Raw genomic sequence first — 21632 nt, forward strand, 5'->3', positions numbered from 1 at the left:
ATAAGCCTAAGTGATCTAAATGTTTATATAATTATGAGATAAAGTAATGAGGATATTATTTTAAATGAGATAAAAATAGTTGATCAATTTACCAAGCAAGTCATTTCTGTTTAGAATAGTGATTTATACAATTTTTGTATTTGTTTATATTTTATAAAGCCATCAACTTAAATCCTGATGAAAATTATAACTGATAGTGGAGCAACTGCTTGATGTAAATTGATATTACAGGCTTTTTAGACTGCATATGTTTTATATCTATAGTCATTAGTCACTAGCTATTAGGAAGAGGCCAATTTCCATTTATTCCAACATAGCCATACACAGACGAGTTTTTCTTTTTTTTTAAAATGGAAGAGTATCACCCAGCCACCCCATCCCTCCCACCCCACCCCCACTCCAGCAACCCTCCATTTGTTTCCTGAGATTAAGAATTCCTCATATCCGTGAGGTCATATGATACATGTCTTTCTCTGATAGACTTATTTCATTCAGCATAACACCAGCATGGAGCACTGGGTGTTATGCACAAACAATGAATCATGGAACACTACATCAAAAACTAATGATGTAATGTATGGTGATTAACATAACAATAAAAAATTTAAAGAAAAAAAATGGAAGAGCATGATAGATACAAAAATACCAAACTTTACTGACCTTCACAGGGGTGTTTTTACAAGGGAAGGAAAATAAAAAAAGAATCTAAAATACCACTACTAAATCAACCACTACTATTTATGAAGAATTATAAAAAATGGGAAATCATAAATTACTTTTTTAAACTGGAGCAAGAGAACTACTCTAATGAGGAAAATAGTTGAAATCTGGCAAGCCTTATGACTTAATGTTCATTCCTGGCATTTTGCACTTTTTCTCTCCTCCTTCTTCAATCTTTCTTGGTTCTTCTAAAGAATTTTTTAAAAAATTTAGAAATAGCCTTGCAGCCAAAATAATCTAACTGGAGAGACTGTGTACATTGAAAATTTTACAGCTGCCTACTTATGATCCATCTTTCTGTTCACACTGACTGAGTTGTTAGGAAGGGCCTTTAAAAAAGACAACAGTGAAGAAAAATAGGAAATTATGATGGCTTTTGCAATCTAAAATTATTCTCTATGTATTTAACACGCTGGTCTACCATGAGTTATAAGATAAATAAAACATAATCACCTCTATTCTACTTCCTCATCTCTCATGTCATGATTTTGAGATGCCTCAGGGCTCTCATACTCTATCTTACCATCTTTCAGGTGTATACAGGATAATGTAGTTCTTTTTATAATAGGTGGTTTTGTAGCTGAGTTGTAATAACCACTACACAATGAAACAGACGTAGAACTACTATTCTCTGTACCTGTCATTTACCTTAAACATACCTGGAAAAGCAGATTCAAAAATTCATTGGCAAGAACATTTTTCACACTCCAGATCTGATAGTCTTCTAGAGTAAGATGGCCCATCTGAAAGAGAAAGAATATTTTAGAAGATTTCATGTTAAGAAATGTCCTCATTTTTAAAGACTGTTTTTTTTTTTTTTAATTTATTTGAGAGAGAGAGAGGAGGGGACGCATAAGCAGGGAGGAGGAGCAGAGGGAGATGGAGAAGTAGACTCCCTGCTGAGCAGGGAGCCCGACAAGGGGCTCAACATGGGGCTCAATCCCAGGGATCATGACTTGAGCTGAAGGCAGACGCCCAACTGACTAAGCCATCTAGGCACCCCAAGAATGCCCTCATTTTTATAGCATTTGAATAAAATCTGGTTTATTAAACTTATATCAGTAATTTTTCTGAAAGCAAACCAAAAATTTAAAGTAGATGCTGTGTGTTCATCTGAAAACTTAGACCAGCTAGGATAAGTTTAAAAGTAACAAAACTCTGTCAAAGCAGTCAGTGGTAATAAGGACAATTTATTGTCAACAATCTTCATTCCTCCAAATAGATCTGGGAAATAACTCACATTATCTCCTGCTTCAAGGGTTATCTATGGAAAACCGCAAAAGGCTCTGAATAGGGAAAGTGGAATATTTACAAATTGTGAAAGCAAAAAGCAGACTCTCTGGATTATGCACTTTATTCTAATAATTTTCTTTTCTTTCTTTTTTTTAAAGATTTTATTTATTCATTTGAGAGAGAGAAAATGACCCAAGAGAACATGAGCAGGGGAAGGGGCAGTGGGAGAGGCAGAAGCAGACTCCCTGCTGAGCAGGGAGCCCAATGTGGGGCTCTTCCAGGACCTCAGGATCATGATTTGAGAGGAAGAGACACTCAACCAACTGAGCCACACAGGAGTCCCAATTCTAACAATTTTCTAAGCCCCTCTTAGAAATATCTGACAATATTATCAGACTAATTAGACATTTAAAGGAACTTGATAACAAATTTTTGATATATCAAAAATGAATAAATAACTATATTAATTTTCCCCAAAAAACAATTTAACAAATTACAAGTTGAGTAAAGCAACATTTTTGTGGTGTCAACATATACAAAAAATTACATATGCATATAGAGGCAACATGTTTTTTTCTTGTTCAGCAGAACTATAACCATATAGTTCATATAACTATAATTTACTAAAATTATAGTAAAGCTATAACTTTACTGCATGTGTTCAATTCTAGATGAACAGTAATGTTTTTTGCTTTTATTAATGATATTGATATGTTCTCTTTTCACTATATGATAACCATATATGATACAAAAAGATTTTAAAGTACTGTGATTATAATTATTAGTTTTCATAATACAGCTTCTTCTTAGTATGTTAATACTAAATCTAAAAGTACCAAAAAAAGTGTAATATTGACATAATCTGTCTCCAGTGATAATGGTTAATAGGTTTGGCTGAAAGGTCCAAGTTTTATTCTAAACTGTTACCATTATTAGCTTCTTGTTTTTTTTCTTTTTTTTAAAGACTTTATTTTTTTTTTTTTTATTTTTTTTTTTTATTTTTTTTTTTAAAGATTTTATTTATTTATTTGAGAGAGAGAGAGAATGAGAGATAGAAAGCACGAAGGGAAGAGGGTCAGAGGGAGAAGCAGACTCCCTGCCGAGCAGGAAGCCCGATGTGGGACTCGATCCCGGGACTCCAGGATCATGACCTGAGCCGAAGGCAGTCGCTTAACCAACTGAGCCACCCAGGCGCCCTTAAAGACTTTATTTATTGGGGTGCCTGGGTGGCTCAGTCATTAAGCGTCTGCCTCCGGCTGAGGTCTTGATCCCAGGGTCCTGGGATTGAGCACCGCATCGGGCTCCCTGCTCTGCGGGAAGCCTGCTTCTCCCTCTGCCACTCCCCCTGCTTGTGTTCCCTCTCTCGCTGTAACTCTCTCTGTCAAATAAATAAATAAAATCTTTTAAAAAAATTTTATTTATTTATTTATTTGAGAGAGAGAGTGAGTGAGAGTAAGAGAGGGCACGAGTGGGGGAAGGGAGAGAGAGAAACAGACTCCCCTGCCAAGCAGGAAGCCCAGTGCAGGGCTCAATCCCAGGACCCCAGGATCATGACCTGAGAGGAAGGTAGGTCAACCTACTTACGCTCAACCAACTTAGCCACCCAGATGTCCCTAATTATCTTCTTGTTAATGTTCACAGTAGAGCCAGAAGAAGAAATTACATCTTACATAAAATAGACAGTAATAATACCTACATATTTACCGCTCAGAAAAAGGGTATTAGAAATGGTACCTCTATATCAGGGATTTTCTAACAGAAATTTTTCCAGGTTTCTATGCATATCAAAGAGAAGTGGATACCTTAGTTTTTTGGAAGAGAGAAGCAAAGGAGGGAGAAGGCTGTATTGCCAAACAAGCTCAAGCCCTGTAAGACTCACTTCTATTATTTGTTTCTATTGAGCATCAGTTAATAAGACTATAATGATTCCTTCTGGAATTGTGACTGAAGAAAGAAAAAAAAAAACCTGATGTCACTTATTTTTTCTAAACCTCTGTAATACCACTACGGACTATCTCTAACCAATCTGGTACTTGGTACATATCCATGTTTGAATGGAAAGGCTCAAAATAACTCAAATGTGCCTCACATATGTGCTTTATTTTCAATTTCACACAGGGTCACAAAGACATTACAGTAATATAAGCCATAGGAATAAATCTATAATAATATCCTTATTAATAAATGTTGTCTAAAAAAAAAATCAAGAATTTACTCTTTGTAAAGTATATGCTTATTCCTGGTATTACATGATTAATTTGGTTGCCATTAAATAATTCAGGGGAGAGCTTTACCAATACTATTGAAAAAAGTAATTCAGGAATGTATGCATTACCCCCAGATTGAGATAAAAAATCATTTCCATCAGAGCGCCTGGGTGGCTCAGTTGGTTAAGCATCTGACTTCGGCTCAGGTCGTGATCTCAGGGTCCTGGGATCAAGTCCCACGTGGGGCTCCCCATGTCGAGCTCCCCATGTTGGGCTCCTGGCTCAGCAGGGAGTTTGCTTATCCCCCTGCCCCTCCCCCTGCTTGTGCACTCTCTTTCTCTCAAATAAACAAACAAAATCTTAAAAAAAAAAATCATTTCCATCATCCCAGATATCTTACGGTCCTTCCCAATTAATCCACCCATCCCCCAAATAACTATTCTAATACCTATCACCATTTGTTAGTTTTGCCTCTGTTTTTGAGTTTCATATACATGGAAACATACAGTAAATATTCTTTATTGTGTGACTTCTTTTGCTCAGTATAAGGTTAGCCCTACCATAACTTATTAAAATGGGAAAAATAAATATTATAAACCATAGATGATAAGGGCTATGTCTACTTAATTTTTATAAAATACCTAGCTTATAAAATATAGATATATATATAAACACTTAATGGAGTTGTTTAAAGATGGAATGGGCTGGGCGCCTGGGTGGCACAGTTAGTTAAGCATCTGCCTTCAGCTCAGGTCACTATCTCGGCGTCCTGGGATCAAGCCCCACTGCCCTTCCGCCCACCCCTGCTTGTACTCTTTCTCTTGTGCACACACCTCTCTCTCTCTAATAAATAAATAAAATCTTAAAAAAAAAAAAAAGATGGAATGGGCTATCTTTAGAGACAACTTGGAGGTACTATAACTAAGTCCAAATAAGCACTTGGAGGAGATGATGCAGGAGAGATTCAAATATGTATATAAGCTATATATCCTAATTCAGAGTACCATGGTAGTTTTATTTATTTATTTTTTAAAAGATTTTATTTATTTATTTGACAGAGAGAGACACAGTGAGAGAGGGAACACAAGCAGGGGGAGTAGAAGAGGGAGAAGCAGGCTTCCCGCAGAGCAGGGAGCCCGATGCAGGGCTCGATCCCAGGACCCCAGGACCCCAGGATCACGACCTGAGCCGAAGGCAGACGCTTAACGACTGAGCCACCCAGGTGCCCCACCATGGTATTTTTAGAAAAGAATATAATTCATTTTAGTCCTAGCTAGACTCACCTTTGTGGTGTCATGTGCATTTAATATGCCTTCTACAATGTCAGATAGATCCGTATGTAACTCCTTTAAAAAAAGAGATCCAAAGGAATAATTAGAAAAGAGTAGTTACCATTTTTATTATTCAATGGCTAAAGTATACTGTATTTTGGTCAAGTATTTAAAGAATTTTTTTATTAAAAATTTTTTTAATATTATTTTATATTTTTACAGCGTTATACATGTTATATTGGTTTCAGGTATACAATATAGTGGTTCAAAAATTCCATACATCACCCACTGCTCATCACAAGTGCCCTCCCTAATTCCCATCACCTGTTTAACCCATCCTCCCACATCCCTCCACTCTAGTAATTATCAGTCAAGTACTTTTTTAAAATTACCTTAATAAATAGATTTGCTTTGAAATAATTAAGAGAATTCTCCTGCAGTTTCATTCTTACTTTACACAGTAAGTTCAGTTTATTAAATTTTCTAAGGCATATTCTCTTCCCAATTTTGTACCTTCAGCTATGAATATGTGGAGTAGTAGCCTCTCTTTTTAAATCCTCCACTCTATTTTCCTATTGGAAGTTTACATGCAACAATATGTATAAAATCAGAACTTACCGGGATATCATCTGTGCGGTTGTCCTTCCACACCTCTAAAAGTGCAACCACCATGTCTCTCAGTTCAACCCTGGAGAGAACTCCATCACGGTCAACATCAAACACCTTGAAGCAAACTAAAGAAAAGAAACTCTTATGGAGGGAAATTACTTTTCTATTCTGAAGTACAATGACTTTCACTAGAAGTTGCCCTACTAAAATCACTTAGTTTCTCAAGCAAGTATATTCTGGATTAAGTTCTCATCTGCAGCAGACTATAATACGTCTTTAAAGTCCTCTGCACTAGTAGGATTTCTGCATACTTCATATATCTCTCTCTGAATCACTACCTGGGTTACAGAGTCCTATCCTTTCCCCAAATCTAGAGCTAAATTCCTTGCAAACTAATAAAAAAGGATTAAGTTACCATACAATAAATATTACAATACCTCAGAGTTTTGAGGAGGTAATCCAAGCCTTTAATTTCTAATATTTAAAACTGATCATTGCAGAATTGATTTTTATAATGTTGAAAATATTCCATTTATATTAAGAATCAATAATAAGGTGGGGCACCTGGGTGGCTCAGTCGGTTAAGCGTCTGACTCTTGGTTTTGGCTCAGGTCATGAACTAAGGGTCATGATATCAAGCCCCACTTTGGGCTCCATGCTCAGTGGGGAGTCTGCTTGAGATTCTCTCTCGCCCTCTCCTGCTGGCCCTCCCCATCCCTGCTCACTTTCACAATTGCTCACTCTCTCTCAAATTTAAAAAAGAAAAAAGAATCAATAACAAGGTGTTATAAAGATGGTCTGCTTCCACTCTGCCTCTCTAATATAATTAATGCACACTCAATTTTTTGCCAAAGAACAATTTCAACTCTTCAATGAAGTTATATACAACATGCTAAGAATTAGAAATATCAGCAGTGGGGTGCCTGGGTGGCTCAGTCGGTTTAGGTGTCTGACTTTGGCTCAGGTCATGATCTCAGGGTCCTGGGATTGAGCCCTGCTCAGCAAGAAGTCTGCTTCTCTACTCAGCAAGAAGTCTGCTTCTCCTTCTACCCCTCCCCTAACTCCTGCACATACACTCTCCCAAATAAATAAATAAAATCTTCAAAAAAAAAAAAAGAAAAGAAATATCAGCACTTTCCTAATTAACTCCAAACAAATCACGACAGTTTGCTAACTTCTGTTAGTCCATCAGCAAAAAGGAAATTAAAAACAAATATAAGGTGATAATTAACCTCATATGAGAAGCAAAGATTTCAGCCTCCTTATTTAAAATTAGAACTTTAATGGGAACATGTAATCTACTATAAAGCCAGACTGTAGTAATGGCATATCATCAGGGAAGAATCCTGAATTTTAAGATTAAATAATTATCTATTTCAATATGCCGCCATAATAATTATGCTATTAAATCAATTGAGTGCATCACAGTAAATATTACTAAAGAAGATCAAAATATCAAATAGCACACCCAAAATAAGTGACATTTGTGAAGCTGTATTTTAGAAAGACACAGAAATGATGATCCTAGTAAATACAATAGAATTAGGTTCCAATTTGTTGCATTTTCTCAAATATGGTTAAGATTTAATAATGTAATGTACTTATGCTTGTAAATTATGCTATAACATTTTAGCTAGGTTAAAAAGACCATTTTAGTATTTAATAAAGTTGTGTTTTGATCATAGATTTCATCTTACTAATAAAATATTAATGTATACAAGTGACAGAAAATGAGTTGTACTTTAAATTATGCAAGACACAAAATTCTCTATGGACTACCAGAAAATGTTTTCTAAATGCTTACTGTCAAATATATTGTGACTGATGTAGTTCACTTATCATGAACTGCAAATTCATCAGGAAAATCAATTCCATTATTAATCACAAAGATCCCAAACTACTCCACAGTAAAAAAGAAGAGAAGATTGAATCCTTAGACTGACTTCAGTAAAACCTCAACGTGAGACTGGTATTTGCCAACCTGACAACGTGATAAAAATTCAAGCCTTAATACACAGATGATGTTACATGGATGAATGCTAATTTTTTCTCTGTATATACAGTTTGCAAATTTTTAATTGTTTAAATTAAATGTTTAACACACTTACATTTTTGTCTTTCAGCCAGGGGTCCCCTGCAACAGGCTGATAACCCACAAGATATCTCCTTAAAATCTATATGATTGTCACGATTTTCATCAAAAGCATTGAACAAACCTGTGAAATAGGAAAAGACACCATAAATCACAGCCAACAAGCCTCCTAATGTTAATACTATCATGTTTATGAAAGGAGAATGACACCCATAAACTGGCCAAATTAAAAAAAAAAAAGTTTATCAGTAATTCCCACTGTCTCAGGAAGCATTTTTCTCCTGGTATAACTAAAACTTAAGATCCTCGCAGAAAATACATTACAGTCGTTTAGTGTTCAGTTATATTTTCCTGTTTGTCTCTATCTTCTATCAGTTGTAACAGCTAAAGATGACAATAGTATGTAAAAAATTAAAATCAATTTAAAAAATTAAAAACTGAAAAAAATCAGCAATTACAATTATCCTTACTTAGAAAGATTAAGAAGAAAAAGGAAAAATGAAGGAGAAAAGCTGATGTATGCTCAAAGATATAACATGTTATGTAAGCTCCCATAAAGCTTTCATTAAGCAAAGAAAAAAAACACCATATTACAAACAAAAGATATTCTCTGTACTGTAGTCTTCTTTGTCATAGTTCATGTTTTATAAATAAATATTTAAAATCAGAAAGAGAATATAATCCTGTGGTTTTTAAACTTTTTGTAAAATACAAGTGGAATAATTTTGTTTTCAAATAAAATGATTTCTCAATATTCAATTCTAAAAAGGTAAAATCCCAATTGCACTGTTGAAGTAAGTGGAAAAGCCTAGAGCCCTATCTGCTCTGGCTCCTCCAATAAGTACTTCTGAAGTAGCCCAGGAATCTGAAGAACACAGACTGTACATTTTAAGAATGTAATTCCTTAAACAGTAGAAAACTAAAGCTCAGGAGGGGTTAAATGATTGGCCAAAAGTAAAGAAAAGTTGAAAAAGGTCAGAATCAAAAAGAGAACCCAAATATTCAGATTCTGAATATTTTTATGATATCACCCATAATTACTCTCTGTATTCCTAATTAAACAAAAAATGTTATAATAATGAAAAGTTTAGAGCTAGAAAGGACCTCAGAGATGGTCCAGTCCAACAGTTTCTTAAATCTTTTTTTGGTGCAGGGGGTATAGGGGTGGGGTGGGGTGGATACAGCAGTGGAACCTTCTTATGTAGAAGAAAAAAAGTGGAGGCGCTTGAGGTGAAGAAGAGGTGGGGTTATGTGTGGAGACCTGGAGCTCTACCCAGGCAGTGAGCACCACCCTAATCCCTGTACCAGTGGCTGAGATACTTCACTGGAATACAGTGACTAACTTGGTCAAACTCGTTTTATATTTGAGGATATTCAGGTGCAGGGAGCTAACCTTTATGCAAGGTTACATAGGTAGAATAGGAAGCTCAACACTACAATCTTAATTCCCCTTTTAGTTTTTTTCCACTATACTATTTTTAAGAAACTTGCAAACTTATAACATTATGGGGTCTTTTAGAGTTAAGATATATTGATTAGAAATAAGAGATGGCTTCAGGTGTGTTTACCAAAGAACATTTGTAGAAAATAGAATGATTCCTACCTTCACTTAGAGATGGACGAATGGGTGGTGAAACCAATGGGCCAAATGTCTCTAGGTCAAACCGTCCAGTCCGGGATTGAGCCTTTAGCAACCAGTAGCGTTTCTCCAGATCAATGATGTCTGATTCCTCCACTGAGCGTTAAATCAAGTAAGATTATAAAACCTCAGACTTCTCTTCTAGGCAGTTAGTTCAACCTGATCATTTAACTTCCAAGGATACATTTTAATTTTCCAATTCAATTGCTAAAAACAATTACCTAAACAACACTCTGAAAGACAAATATATTATATCTAAAATGGCATGAAAATTGGGGTGCCTGGGTGGCTTAGCTGGTTAAGTGTCTGACTCTTGATTTTGCTGACTCTTGATTTTGGCTCATATCATGATCTCAGGGTCATGAGATCTAGCCTGGAGTTGGGCTCCCCACTGGGTTTGATTAAGATTCTCTCTCCCTCTCCATATGCCCCTCCCCCACCCCCGCTTGTGCTCTAAAATAAATTAAAAAATAAAGAAAACGGCATGAAAATTAAATTTAAATTAATATAAAAGTGGCTTCAAAATCAGAAAAAAAATGTTTGCAATTTCCCATTAAGTAGTTTGCTTAAATCCAACATGTAAAATAATAAACAACTGAGATATTTCTTTTTGGGTTCCTATACCACTTTTCTTATACTCATTTTTCATAATTTTCAATCTCTATCTTGGATTTAAAGATTTTTTTTTAATTCACGTTAGTTAACATATAGTATATTATTAGTTTCAGGGGGAGAATTTAATGATTCATCAGTTGCATGTAACACCCAGTGCTCATTACATCAAGTGCCCTCCTTAATGCCCATCACCCAATTACCTCATTCCCCCCACCCACCTCCCCTCTAGCAACCCTCAGTTTATTCCCTAGAGTTAAGAGTCTCTTATGGTTTGCCTCTCTCTCTGTTTTTATCTTATTTCATTCCTGGTTACACTGTAATCATCCTAATAGCAGGATCCATGTCTGATTCATCCTGTTGATAGAATAACTACCTACAGAGTCGATACTTATTAAATTAATGAAAAAGAATATGAAAAGGATCTTATAAATAACAAAAGTCAATAAATGACAGATGAGGTAGAATAGGATTTATAATGTGGTAAGTAATAGGAGCATCATGAAAACATGAATATCTTTCTCTCCTCATTCAACAGAGGGTACAATAAAAAATTACAGATAAGCTCCAACCATAGTTACATTTTATATGTGCTTTTCCCCCCAAAGAACTAAAGTAAGATCTAGAAAGCAAGCAGGTGAGTCCTTCCATTGCCATGGTTTTTTTTACCTGCAGCCACTTTCCAGACATTGGTAAGGTATGAGGACCCAAAGCAGTGAGATTTCACTAAGTTAAACCGAGAAGCTGTAGTTCTGGGAGGTTAAGACAGCTGAAATTTACAGGGCAGATTACTGGAGAGGAAAGAGTTATACAAAGAAAGAGCTCCAAAAGTCTGCACAGGACTCTTGTTGAGTTTTGGCAGAATAGCAGAAGAGTAAGCTGTGTATGCACACAGTGAAATTCATTGAGGCTGGGCTTGGATATGCCTAAGTTTTGACCAGCCAGAGTGGAGATACCTTACTGAATGAACACTGGGAGTATTCATAGACTCAGAGGGTCACACTTAAAAAAGGGGAAAAACTAACTCCAGAATAAAGACTACTCCAGACCTGCCCCAACACAGCTTTTAAAAAAATCCTTCAAAATGTCAAGCTGATCCACAAGTAATTTAACTGCCTATCAAAAGAAAACAAACTTCTTTTAAAGGGAGAATCCACTTAGCCTTAAGATTCACAATGTCTAGCATCCACAAAAATATGAAAACAAGCAGGAAAAAGTGATCCAAAACCAAGATAAAAATTAGTCAATACAAAAAGCTAATAGAAATAACAGATGATGGAATTAGCAAACAAGGCCTTAAAACATCTATTAGAAATACCTCAAGAATTTACGGAAAACCATGACTACACTGAGGAAAGAAATGGAATCTATAAAAAAGTACCAACTGGAACTACTAAAGAATACAATATCTGAAATTTAAAAATTCACTGGAAAATTTAATAGCAGACTAAAACCTACAGAGGAAAGATAAGTGATTCTGAACACCAAGCAAAAGAAATGCTATCCAAATGGAAGCATAAGGAGAGAAAAAAGGTGAAGTTACTAGAATCTTAGTGAACTATATAAGATAGTATCAAGCAGCACAACACACATGGGATCCCATAAAGGGATGGCAGAAAATATCTGAAATAATAACAGCTGAAAAATTCCCAAATCTGATGAAAACTGTAATTCCACAAATCCCAAAGTTCATTAAACAACTCTGTGTAAGAAAAATTCAAAGAAGACCAAACCACGGCAAGTCACAATCAAATTGCTAATAGCAAAACTTTAAAGCAGCAACAGAGGTAAGCAAAACACATTACAAACAAGGGAACGAAGATAAGCAATGACTTCCCTTCAGAAACAAGGGAGCCAGAAGACAATGGGGGAAAAAAGTGCTGAAAGAAAAAAAGTACTGTTAATCTCATATTCTATATCCCGTGAAAATATTCTTCCCCCAAAAAAGGCAAAATGAAGAATTTTTTGGACAAATCAAAGCTGAGAGACTTCATCAATAGCAGAACTGCACCAAAAGTAGTATTAAAGGATGTTCCTCAGACTGAATGATGCCAGAGAGCAATCAACACAAGGGAATGATGAAAATAGGGAATGCAAAGTCCCTCATTTCCATGGGGCTGATATCACTGATCATCCCAGATTTTGGATAGGAGCTTGACTGCAGCTTTGGTTAGACTAAGTTTGCCTCTGTTCAAATGCTTTGAAAACTGAGTTCAGATTTTTATTCAGGAAAACCCAGAAACTGCTAGTTTTTGAAATTAGGGGTCCATAAACTCCAGCCTAAAGGCTGCATGCATGTTTATATAAATAACATTTTATTAAAACACAGCCACGCCATTTACTTACATATAGTCTATGACTGCTAATGTCTTATAATGGCAGAGTTGAGTAATGGTGATAAACAGACATATGGCCCCCAAGTCTGAAATATTTATTATCTGCCTTTTTAAAAAAATGTTTTGTCAATCTCTGTGTTAGATCTTAAACTTGCATGACCGCAAGACCAAAACTATGAGACTTCACAAAATGACAGCACCTAGGGACCACAGAGCCTTGAGACTGCTAGCCTTCAACAGTCTGAGATTTCAAAACTGTTAGGCCATGAAACTGCAAATCAAGAGATCTCTCTTCACTTTTCAGCTTGCCCCCAATCTCAGCAAGATTTCCACATGAGAGAACTGGGTGGAAACAATTATCTTTGTATTTAGGGTCTCTTCAGATTCAAATCTGAAACAGGTTTCTCAAAAGTCTGGCTGGTTTCTCCTCATTCCCGTAAAGCTTGTCCTCAGGCAGGCTCACTCCTCTGCCAGCCTTACTCCCAATCTCAGCCTCTGGCCTGAGATAGGAAAGACCTCTACATCCCTTGATCACCTAGGAAGGGCTTTGTCCCTCTGGAGTTTAGTCTTTCCCTCTCCCTTCCTAAGATTTCTTTGCATTCGAGGGCTTTAAAAAAAGAGTATGATTATTTAGTTTATGTGATGATTTCATGTTATTACAATGGGAGTGAAGGTCTTTCATATCTTTCTACTTCCCAACCTCAAGCAGAACCCTTCAATTATTATTTAACATGAATCTGAAAATTCTTGCCAATTCAGTAAGATATAAATACAAAGTATAAAATTAGAAAAGAAGCAAGGTTATTCTTTGCATATGAGCACAATGCATATCAAAAAACAGAGGTTTTTTATTTTTTTACAAATTATAACTGAGTTTAAAAATCTGTAGAGATACAAAATACATATACAAAAATCAATGTTTTTCTCTATAACATTAATAACGTGTAAGAAAACATTAAAGAGAAAAAACACAAAACTAGCAATTCCCCATAAGAAACAAATATCTAAAAGTAAACTTTAAGATGTGAGATTTTTATGAAGAAAACTTTATAAAATAATATTAAAGATCTGAATAAATGAAGCCTACCATGGTCCTAAAAAGGGCCTTGATAGAGGCATACCATGGGCTTGAATAGGGTGGTTCTGTAAGATCACACTGTGAGGGTGACAGGAGTACAGATCTGGAGGAGGCAAGGGGGCAAATGGAGAAAAACCTTTCTACACAGAGAGAACAAGGAGAGAGGCCTTGAGACAAAAGCACGCTTAGCAAGGTCAAGGAAAAGAAAGAAGATCAGAGTGACTGAAGTGGAGTTAGTGAGGGAGACAGGAGTAGGAGATAAAGTCTAAGGAAAAATGGGGGTCAGGTTAATGTAGGTCATTGTGAGGACTTTGGTTTTAAACTGTGAACCATGGAGGGCCTGAAGCGGAGGACTGACATGATCTCACTTAGATTACTCTTCACTACTAAGTTGAGAACAGCCTGGTGGGCAGCAAGAACAGAAGTGAGATGACCAGTTAGATGTTTAATAAAGATTTAAAATCATCAATACATGCAATTGAAAAACATTAAGACCACAGATTAACAAGCACAGACAGACAATTCATAATAATGGGGGGACTTAATTTCACTAATAATAAAAAAAACCACTTCAGAAGAAAAATTTAAACAGAATCATGCTACTTCTCTGCTTCAAAACTTTTCAACATTCTTCCCGAAGATACCTGCAATGGTTACTCCAACGACTCCTTCAGTTCTTCACTCAAATGTCACATTCTCAGACCATCTGAACTGCACCCCACCTAATGATACTCCTCCATCCCTTTTCCCTGTTTTACTTTGCTCCCTAATATTTATCAATATATGGCATAATTTACTTGTTTTGTTTATTGGATGCCTCCTTCAGCTAGAACATATCTTCCTTGAGGTAAGGTCTTACGGCCTATTTTGTTCATTGTTATATTCTAACACTCAGAATAATACCTGACACATTTTGAACACTCATTTAATATTTTTTAATGAACAAATAAGAATTATTTGTTGAACCCAGGATATATATATTCAGAATAATGTTAACTGTGATAAAAGATGAAGATTGGTATCAGTAGGGAAACTTGGCCTCCAATAACTTACAAGTTACTAGGAAGACAAGAACAGTGTTCTCTAAATTTCCACTGCTTTCAAAGGATTCTTACTCTATTCTTTAGTAGTTTTAGCACAAATTTAGGGGGAAAACTTTTTTACTCACCAACAAGATAACTGAGAGATAGTCAAATCAAAATGCATACCTGTACTGTATTTGTGTAAGTGCTATAGTCGTAAGAAGGTGAATAAATGAAAACATATATTCTACCAACTTCCACAAAATTTTAAGAAAAATTACATTCTTTTTGCTTGGTTTTCAAGGGGCTCTCAGGACTTAAAGCTGATGTCTCTCTATTTTCCCTTCATACTCCTTATTCTGCCCTGTTTTCTATACCTGAAACCTAAAAGAGAGGTTTTTACTTAAATGATCTAAGAGTGAAATTCTTTTGAAAGTAAAATATGAAAATAAAAATCAATCTGCACTAGGAATACAGAATTTTGTGCACGTTATTACACATGAGCAGATGGAAGAACTGAGATTTTGAGAAAGACAATGTTCTAATTTACCCTGAAGCAGAAAAAGTACATGGAAATGACCATACCTGCCACAGGTGAAAACAAAAAAGGCCTTGACAGAAGTCACTGATTCTAACTTGTCCCCATTTTATGCTCTCTTAGAAAGTTCTTAACTTGGCTATCCCTAGAATAGTCCTCTTAATGATCCACAAAATCTAGGAACAGGGATTCTAAGAGTGAAAATGAAGTTACCCTACACTTTGATATTTAAAAAGAACTAATTACTTATTATTAAAAGTAACTATAAACAACAGTGAAAACTGAGTCACAGTTATAACATGTTTTAAAAAGTTAAAAACTCAAGGGGCGCCTGGGTGGCTCAGTCAGTTAAGCGTCTGCCTTCGGCTCAGGTCATGATCCCAGGGTCCTGGGACTGGGCCCCACATCAGGCTCTCTGCTCAGCAGGAAGCCTGCTTCTCCTTCTCCCTCTGCCTGCAGGTCCCCCTGCTTGTGCTGTCAAATAAATAAAATCTTTAAAAAAAAAGTTAAAAATTGAAAATACTAATAATACTAATTTAATTTTTAATTTTTTTTAGAAAGATTTTATTTGAGAGAGAAAGCGAGCACAAATGGGGGTAGGGACAGAGGGAGAGGGAGAAGCAGACTCCCCACTGAGTGGGGAGCCAGATGCTCGATCCTAGGACTGAGAGATCATGACCTGGGCTGAAGTCAGACACTTAATCCACTGAGCCACCCAAGCACCCCAATTTTAAATTTATATTACTTGTTTTTACTAGACTAGTAACACATTTTGTTGCATGAAAAATTATTTAAAATATAGGTAATAAAAAAAAGGAAAAAGAAAAAATATAATTGCATGTTTTCATACAGCCATATTTATTTGGACATACATGTATTTATTTATTTAAAGATTCATTTATTTGTTTTAGAAAGAGAGAGAGCACGCACGCACACAAGATAGAGCTAGAGCATAAGCAGGGGGAGGGATAGAGGGAGAGGAAAAGAGAGAATCCCAAGCAGACTCCCTGCTGAGCTCGGAGCCCAAAGTGGGGCCCAATCCCATGACCCTGAGATCATGACCTGAGCCAAAAATCAAGAGTTGGACGCTTAACTGATTGAACCACCCAGGCACCCCTGAAGGTACATGTATTTAAACCGAATGTCACTTAGATTGTTTGGGAAGATTATTTTCAATACTTTCATTGTTATCATCTATACCATTGTTATGATTTCTCAAATTACACAAAATCATTGTTCACAGTTTCAAATAATCAATGGGCTAAATTAATTTTTAAAATTTTATAACAAAATCATCAAGAAAGACTGAGATACAAAAAAGATAAAATTTTCACACAAGTGTACACATTTTTCTTTTTTAAACAAAGACCAAATATACTACATTGTAACCTTCTTTTTTTTAAAGATTTTATTTATTTATTTGAGAGAGAGAATGAGAGAGAGAGAGCGAGCACATGAGAGGGGGAGGGTCAGAGGGAGAAGCTGACTCCCTGCTGAGCAGGGAGCCCGATGCGGGACTCGATCCCGGGACTCCAGGATCATGACCTGAGCTGAAGGCAGTCGCTTAACCAACTGAGCCACCCAGACGCCCCCCTTGTAACCTTCTGATGAATCAACCTTTGCAAAGGTCCAATTATTTTGGAACTGGAGCTAATTTTTAAAATATGCAAAACTTCTAATGAGCACGTAGCTTTCATTTTTTTTAGAAGAGAGGTATCTACTTCAAATACCTAGATAACTGAATCTACTAAAAAGAAGTATTTAAAAATTTAACAATAAGGAGAGTAATCACAGGTGTCTGATAAATATATTAAGATAGCATACTGTTTCCTTTTCCAAAATTAAGATATCTGTTCACTCCATTTAGAATATATGAAAGAAAGAGAAACCTCTTCTGTTCCTGCAGAGAAACAGCTTTCTCAAATTCTAAACTTTCTTCCAAGTAATAGATCTGCACATAAAAAATCTGACCCTGAAACAAAACAAAGAAGACAGCAGCCTTAACAGAAACTGTGTTCTTATTTCTATAATTCTTGGTACTGAGCATATGTTCAGTAAGTACTTCTGATTAACTGGTGTTTACACAATACACTAAATTAGAAACACACACACAAATCACACTAACTGCCTCTCAATTTTTTTTTACTTTTGAAAACTGTTTATTAATCTCCTTAAGAAACACAATTTCTTTGCTTAAGGAGAAATGTGGAAAGACACGTAGAAGATATTTAAAAGAAAAAAAAATGATTAGACTGTCATGGTCACCAATTAAAACCATGTTTTACGGTTGCCTTTTAAACTTATGTGATCTGTTCGTATTTTCGTTATAGACTGCATGCAATCCATTATCGAGTATTTGCCAAAAGCAAGCTAAAGTAAATTATATATATTAGTACTAACCAAACATTTTACATGAATTGGCAGCTGAATTCCTGGGAAGAGGGAAGGAAACTAACTTTATTTTCACTTAAAGAAGTTAGAGGTAATGACTGCAATAATTACTCTACTGGCAATTCATAGGTCAATACCAAAACTTACACTTTACTAGTTAAATAGGATTGAATTTATCACCCACCTACAGGTATAATTTTTTCTGGTTCACAACAGCAGCACACCATACTCCCAACATTCTAAATAATTCTTGGCCCATACTTTGGGCCATCCTAATCAAGTCTCACCTTACCAGAGGCTGCAGCTGCAGAAATAGGTCTTTAATGCCAAAACTGGATTCTCATTTAAAACAAAACAAAACAAAACAAAACAAAAACAGGCAAAATATCCCAGTATTTTCAAACAGTAACATAGCTCTTTAACATTGTTGAGGAAGCAACCTGTTCACAAACGCAATGACCTTCTGAGATCTACTTAAATCAGCTGTAATCCCTACATCACATACAACCAGCTAAGAGGATAATGAAGAAGGGATATGCAGATTTACTAGGCGTTTATATTCAAAGAATCACTGAAATACTTTTTTTCTCATTGAAAAAAGGTGCTAGCAATACCAACTGAAGTGTGGCAAGGGAATATAACATGAATTTTTAGTTGAGATAATAAATGCTAAAACAGAGACAATTTAAGTTAGATATGAAAAGAAAAATGATCAAAATGAATTCTATGGCCCTAAAATTAGCCCAAAATACTACATTAATTACCTCAACATCCAGATTCTACTACTAAAAAGAAATCACTGAGTTAATAGGCTTATTCATTCTTATGATACATTTTAAGGAAATCCCAAAAACTCTTTCTTAGTTTATTTAGAGACATATTTATAAGAAAGAATAGGCACAGGGGCACCTGGGTGGCTCAATCCATTAAGTGTCTGACTCTTGATCTCAGCACAGGTCTTGATCTTAGGAATGTGAGTTCAAGCCCTATGCTGGGCTCCATGATGGGTGTGGAGCCTACTTAAGAAAACAAAAACAAAAATAAAGAAAAAAAATTGGTACACATATTTTCTGCCAAAAATATAGCTAAATTATGTGAAAATATGATCAACACTAAAGAAAATAACTCATTTTTAAAACATAGTTCATAAAATCATAGTTCTACTGCCAATTTCACTGTTGGTAAATATACAATCATTCAAGGATCTTGCTTGGATCAAATGAAATTAATTATTGACGAGATATAAAAAAATAATCATTTGTAAATATCCCAAGAGGGGGGAAAAAAAGGAAATTGGAAAAGTGAATCTGCAAAACTGTCTGGAGTCTGAAGGAGATGGCGCACCACAACCACAATAACCACATGACCAACTCCTTTATCTATAATTACAAGCTACTCATAAAAGATTGAAGAATAACAAGAGTGTGTGTCAATAAACTGTTCATCCCAGTTTTGGCACCGATTAGCCATCTGATCTTGAGAAAGTTTCTTTAATTCCTTAGAGCCTTAGTTTCCTCATCTTTAGAATATGGATAAAATGAACCTCAAAGAGGGCACAAGGATTAAACAAGATAATATACACAGAGTACATATAGTACCTCCTCTAGTAAATGCTCAATCTGCACTAATAATGAACCTTCAGGAAGAGAAATTAAGAACACAGTCCTATTTATATACAACTATTAAAAAGAATAAAATATCTAGAAATAAATTTAATCAAGCAGAGAGGAGACCTATACTCTGAAAACTGTAGGACCTTCTTTAGTATTATGTTTAGATTCCCTTCTATTTTTTTGTGTATATATTATAGATTTTTGGCTTGTGGTTACCATGAGATTCATACAACACCCGAATATATATACAGTAGTCTATTTTAAGTTTGTGGTCATGTAAGCTCAAATGCATTCTAAAAACACTACATTTTTACCATCTGCCCCCACATTTATGTTTTTGATGTCATATTTTACTTTTTATTCTGAGTATGCCTTAACTAATTATTGTAGAAATAGACTTTACTACTTTGTCTTTTAACCTTCATACTAGCATTACAAGTGGTTGCACTACCTTTACTATATGTTTGCTTTTACCAGTCAGATTTTTTTCTTTCATAATTTTCTTCTACTTCATGGCCTTTTCTTTTCCACTTAAAGAAGTCCCTTGAATATTTCTTATAAGGCAGGTTTAATGGTGATAAACTCCTTTAACTTTTGTTTGGGAAGTCTGGGAAACTCTTTCTCTCTCCTTTTATTCTGAGTGATAACCTTGTCGGGGAGAGTATTCTTGGTTGTAGGTTTTTTTCCTTACAGCACTTTGAATATATCATGCTACTCCCTTTGGCCTGCAAAGTTTCTGCTGAAAAATCAGCTCATGGTCTCATGGGGGTTCTCCTGTATTTGCTCTTACTGCTTTTAAGTTTCTCTCTGATCTTAATTTTTGACATTTCATTTGGGGGGAGGGGCAGAAGGAGAGAAGCAGACCCCCACTGAACACAGAGCCGACGGGAGGGCTCAATCTCATGACTTTGAGATTATGACCTGAGCCAAAATCGAGAGTCAGATGCTTACCTGACTGAGCCACCTAGGCGCCCCTAATTTTTGACATTTTAATTATTATGCTTCTTCCTGGGGATCTCTTTGGGTTTATCTCATATGGAACTCTCTGTGATTCCTGGACCCAAATGTCCCCAGATTTAGGGAAATTTTCAGCTTTTATTTCTTCAAAAATGTTTTCTGCCCCTTTCTCTCTTCTCCTTTTGGTACCCCCATGATACAAATATTAATAGGCCTGATGTTGTCCCAGAAGTCCTTTAAACCATCCTCATTTTTAATAATTCTTTTTCCTTTTTGCTGTTCAGCTTGGGTGATGTCCACCACTCTGTCTTCCAGATTGTTGATCTGTTTTTCTGCATCATTAATCTGCTATCGATTCCCTCTAGTGTATTTTTCATTTCATTTACTATATTCTTCACCTCTGATTGGTTGTTTTTTATATTTTCTAGCTCTTTGTTGCTGTTTTCACTGTGTTTATCCATTCTTTTCCTCAGTTCGGTGAGCATCTTTAGAACCACTGCTTTTAAGTCTTTATCAAGAAGATTGTTCATCTGTTTCATTAGTTCTTTTTCTGAGGTTTTGTCTTATTTTTTCATTTAGAACGTATTCCTGTGTCTCCTCATTCTACCTGTGTTTGTTTCTATGTATTAGGTAGATCAGTCACATCTCCTAGTCTTGAAGGAGTGGCCTTATGTAGAACACATCCTGTGGGGCCCAGAAGCACAGTCCCCCTGGCCACCAAAACCAGGAGCTCCAAGGGTATTCCCCTGTGGGTTGTATGTGCCTTCCTATTGTGACTGGGGTGTGATGGCTGCAAGGGCACTGATAAGTGGGACTGTCCCTAGCACAACTGGCCGAAATGACTGGATGCGGCTGCTATAGGCACACTAGTGAGTTGGGCTGACCCTCTGGGGTGGAAGTCAGTTTGGGGGTTGCTGGTCCAGGCCACACCCACACACTGCGTGCAGAATGGCAGGAGCTACTTTGGGGGTCCCTGGTCTTGGTGGAGGCCACCCAATGGGTGCTGTGGGGAGGGAGCCATTTGAGAAGGGTACTAGATCCAGCTGACAAGCTGTTTTGGAGAGTCACCTGCTTGGAGGGGGGACAATTTAGGGGTGCAGGAATGCTGGGTTATGGTGAGTGGTACTAGTAAAGCAGATGGAGAATGTCAGAAATGGCACCTACCAGCACCAGGCCAGCTAAGTAGGAGAGTAAGAAAAATGGCACCTACCTCCGTTTCTGTTCCAGGATAAAGTTCCTACAAACCCCTGCCCCTTCAGCACATGCACTAAAATTGGCAAATAAATCTCCTTCACATATGACCCAGGGACTTTT

At 36.2% G+C, this 21632-nt stretch overlaps 1 protein-coding gene across 3 annotated transcripts in view; it reads right to left on the bottom strand.

Annotated features, from left to right (window-relative positions):
* Nucleotides 1-21632, bottom strand: part of USP32 (ubiquitin specific peptidase 32) — a 214570-nt gene that overhangs the window by 70980 nt on the left and 121958 nt on the right. For all 3 annotated transcript variants that reach the window (XM_035724554.1, XM_035724553.1, XM_035724555.1), the window contains 5 exons: nt 9736-9867; nt 8149-8256; nt 6050-6165; nt 5444-5506; nt 1380-1463 (listed from right to left, as the gene is read on the bottom strand). In XM_035724554.1, coding sequence (XP_035580447.1) covers nt 1380-1463; nt 5444-5506; nt 6050-6165; nt 8149-8256; nt 9736-9867 — 503 coding nt within the window. The remainder of the gene's footprint in view (nt 1-1379; nt 1464-5443; nt 5507-6049; nt 6166-8148; nt 8257-9735; nt 9868-21632) is intronic.

This window comes from Zalophus californianus, chromosome 16, assembly GCF_009762305.2.
Source record: "Zalophus californianus isolate mZalCal1 chromosome 16, mZalCal1.pri.v2, whole genome shotgun sequence".
In the NCBI taxonomy this organism is placed as follows: Eukaryota; Metazoa; Chordata; class Mammalia; order Carnivora; family Otariidae; genus Zalophus; species Zalophus californianus.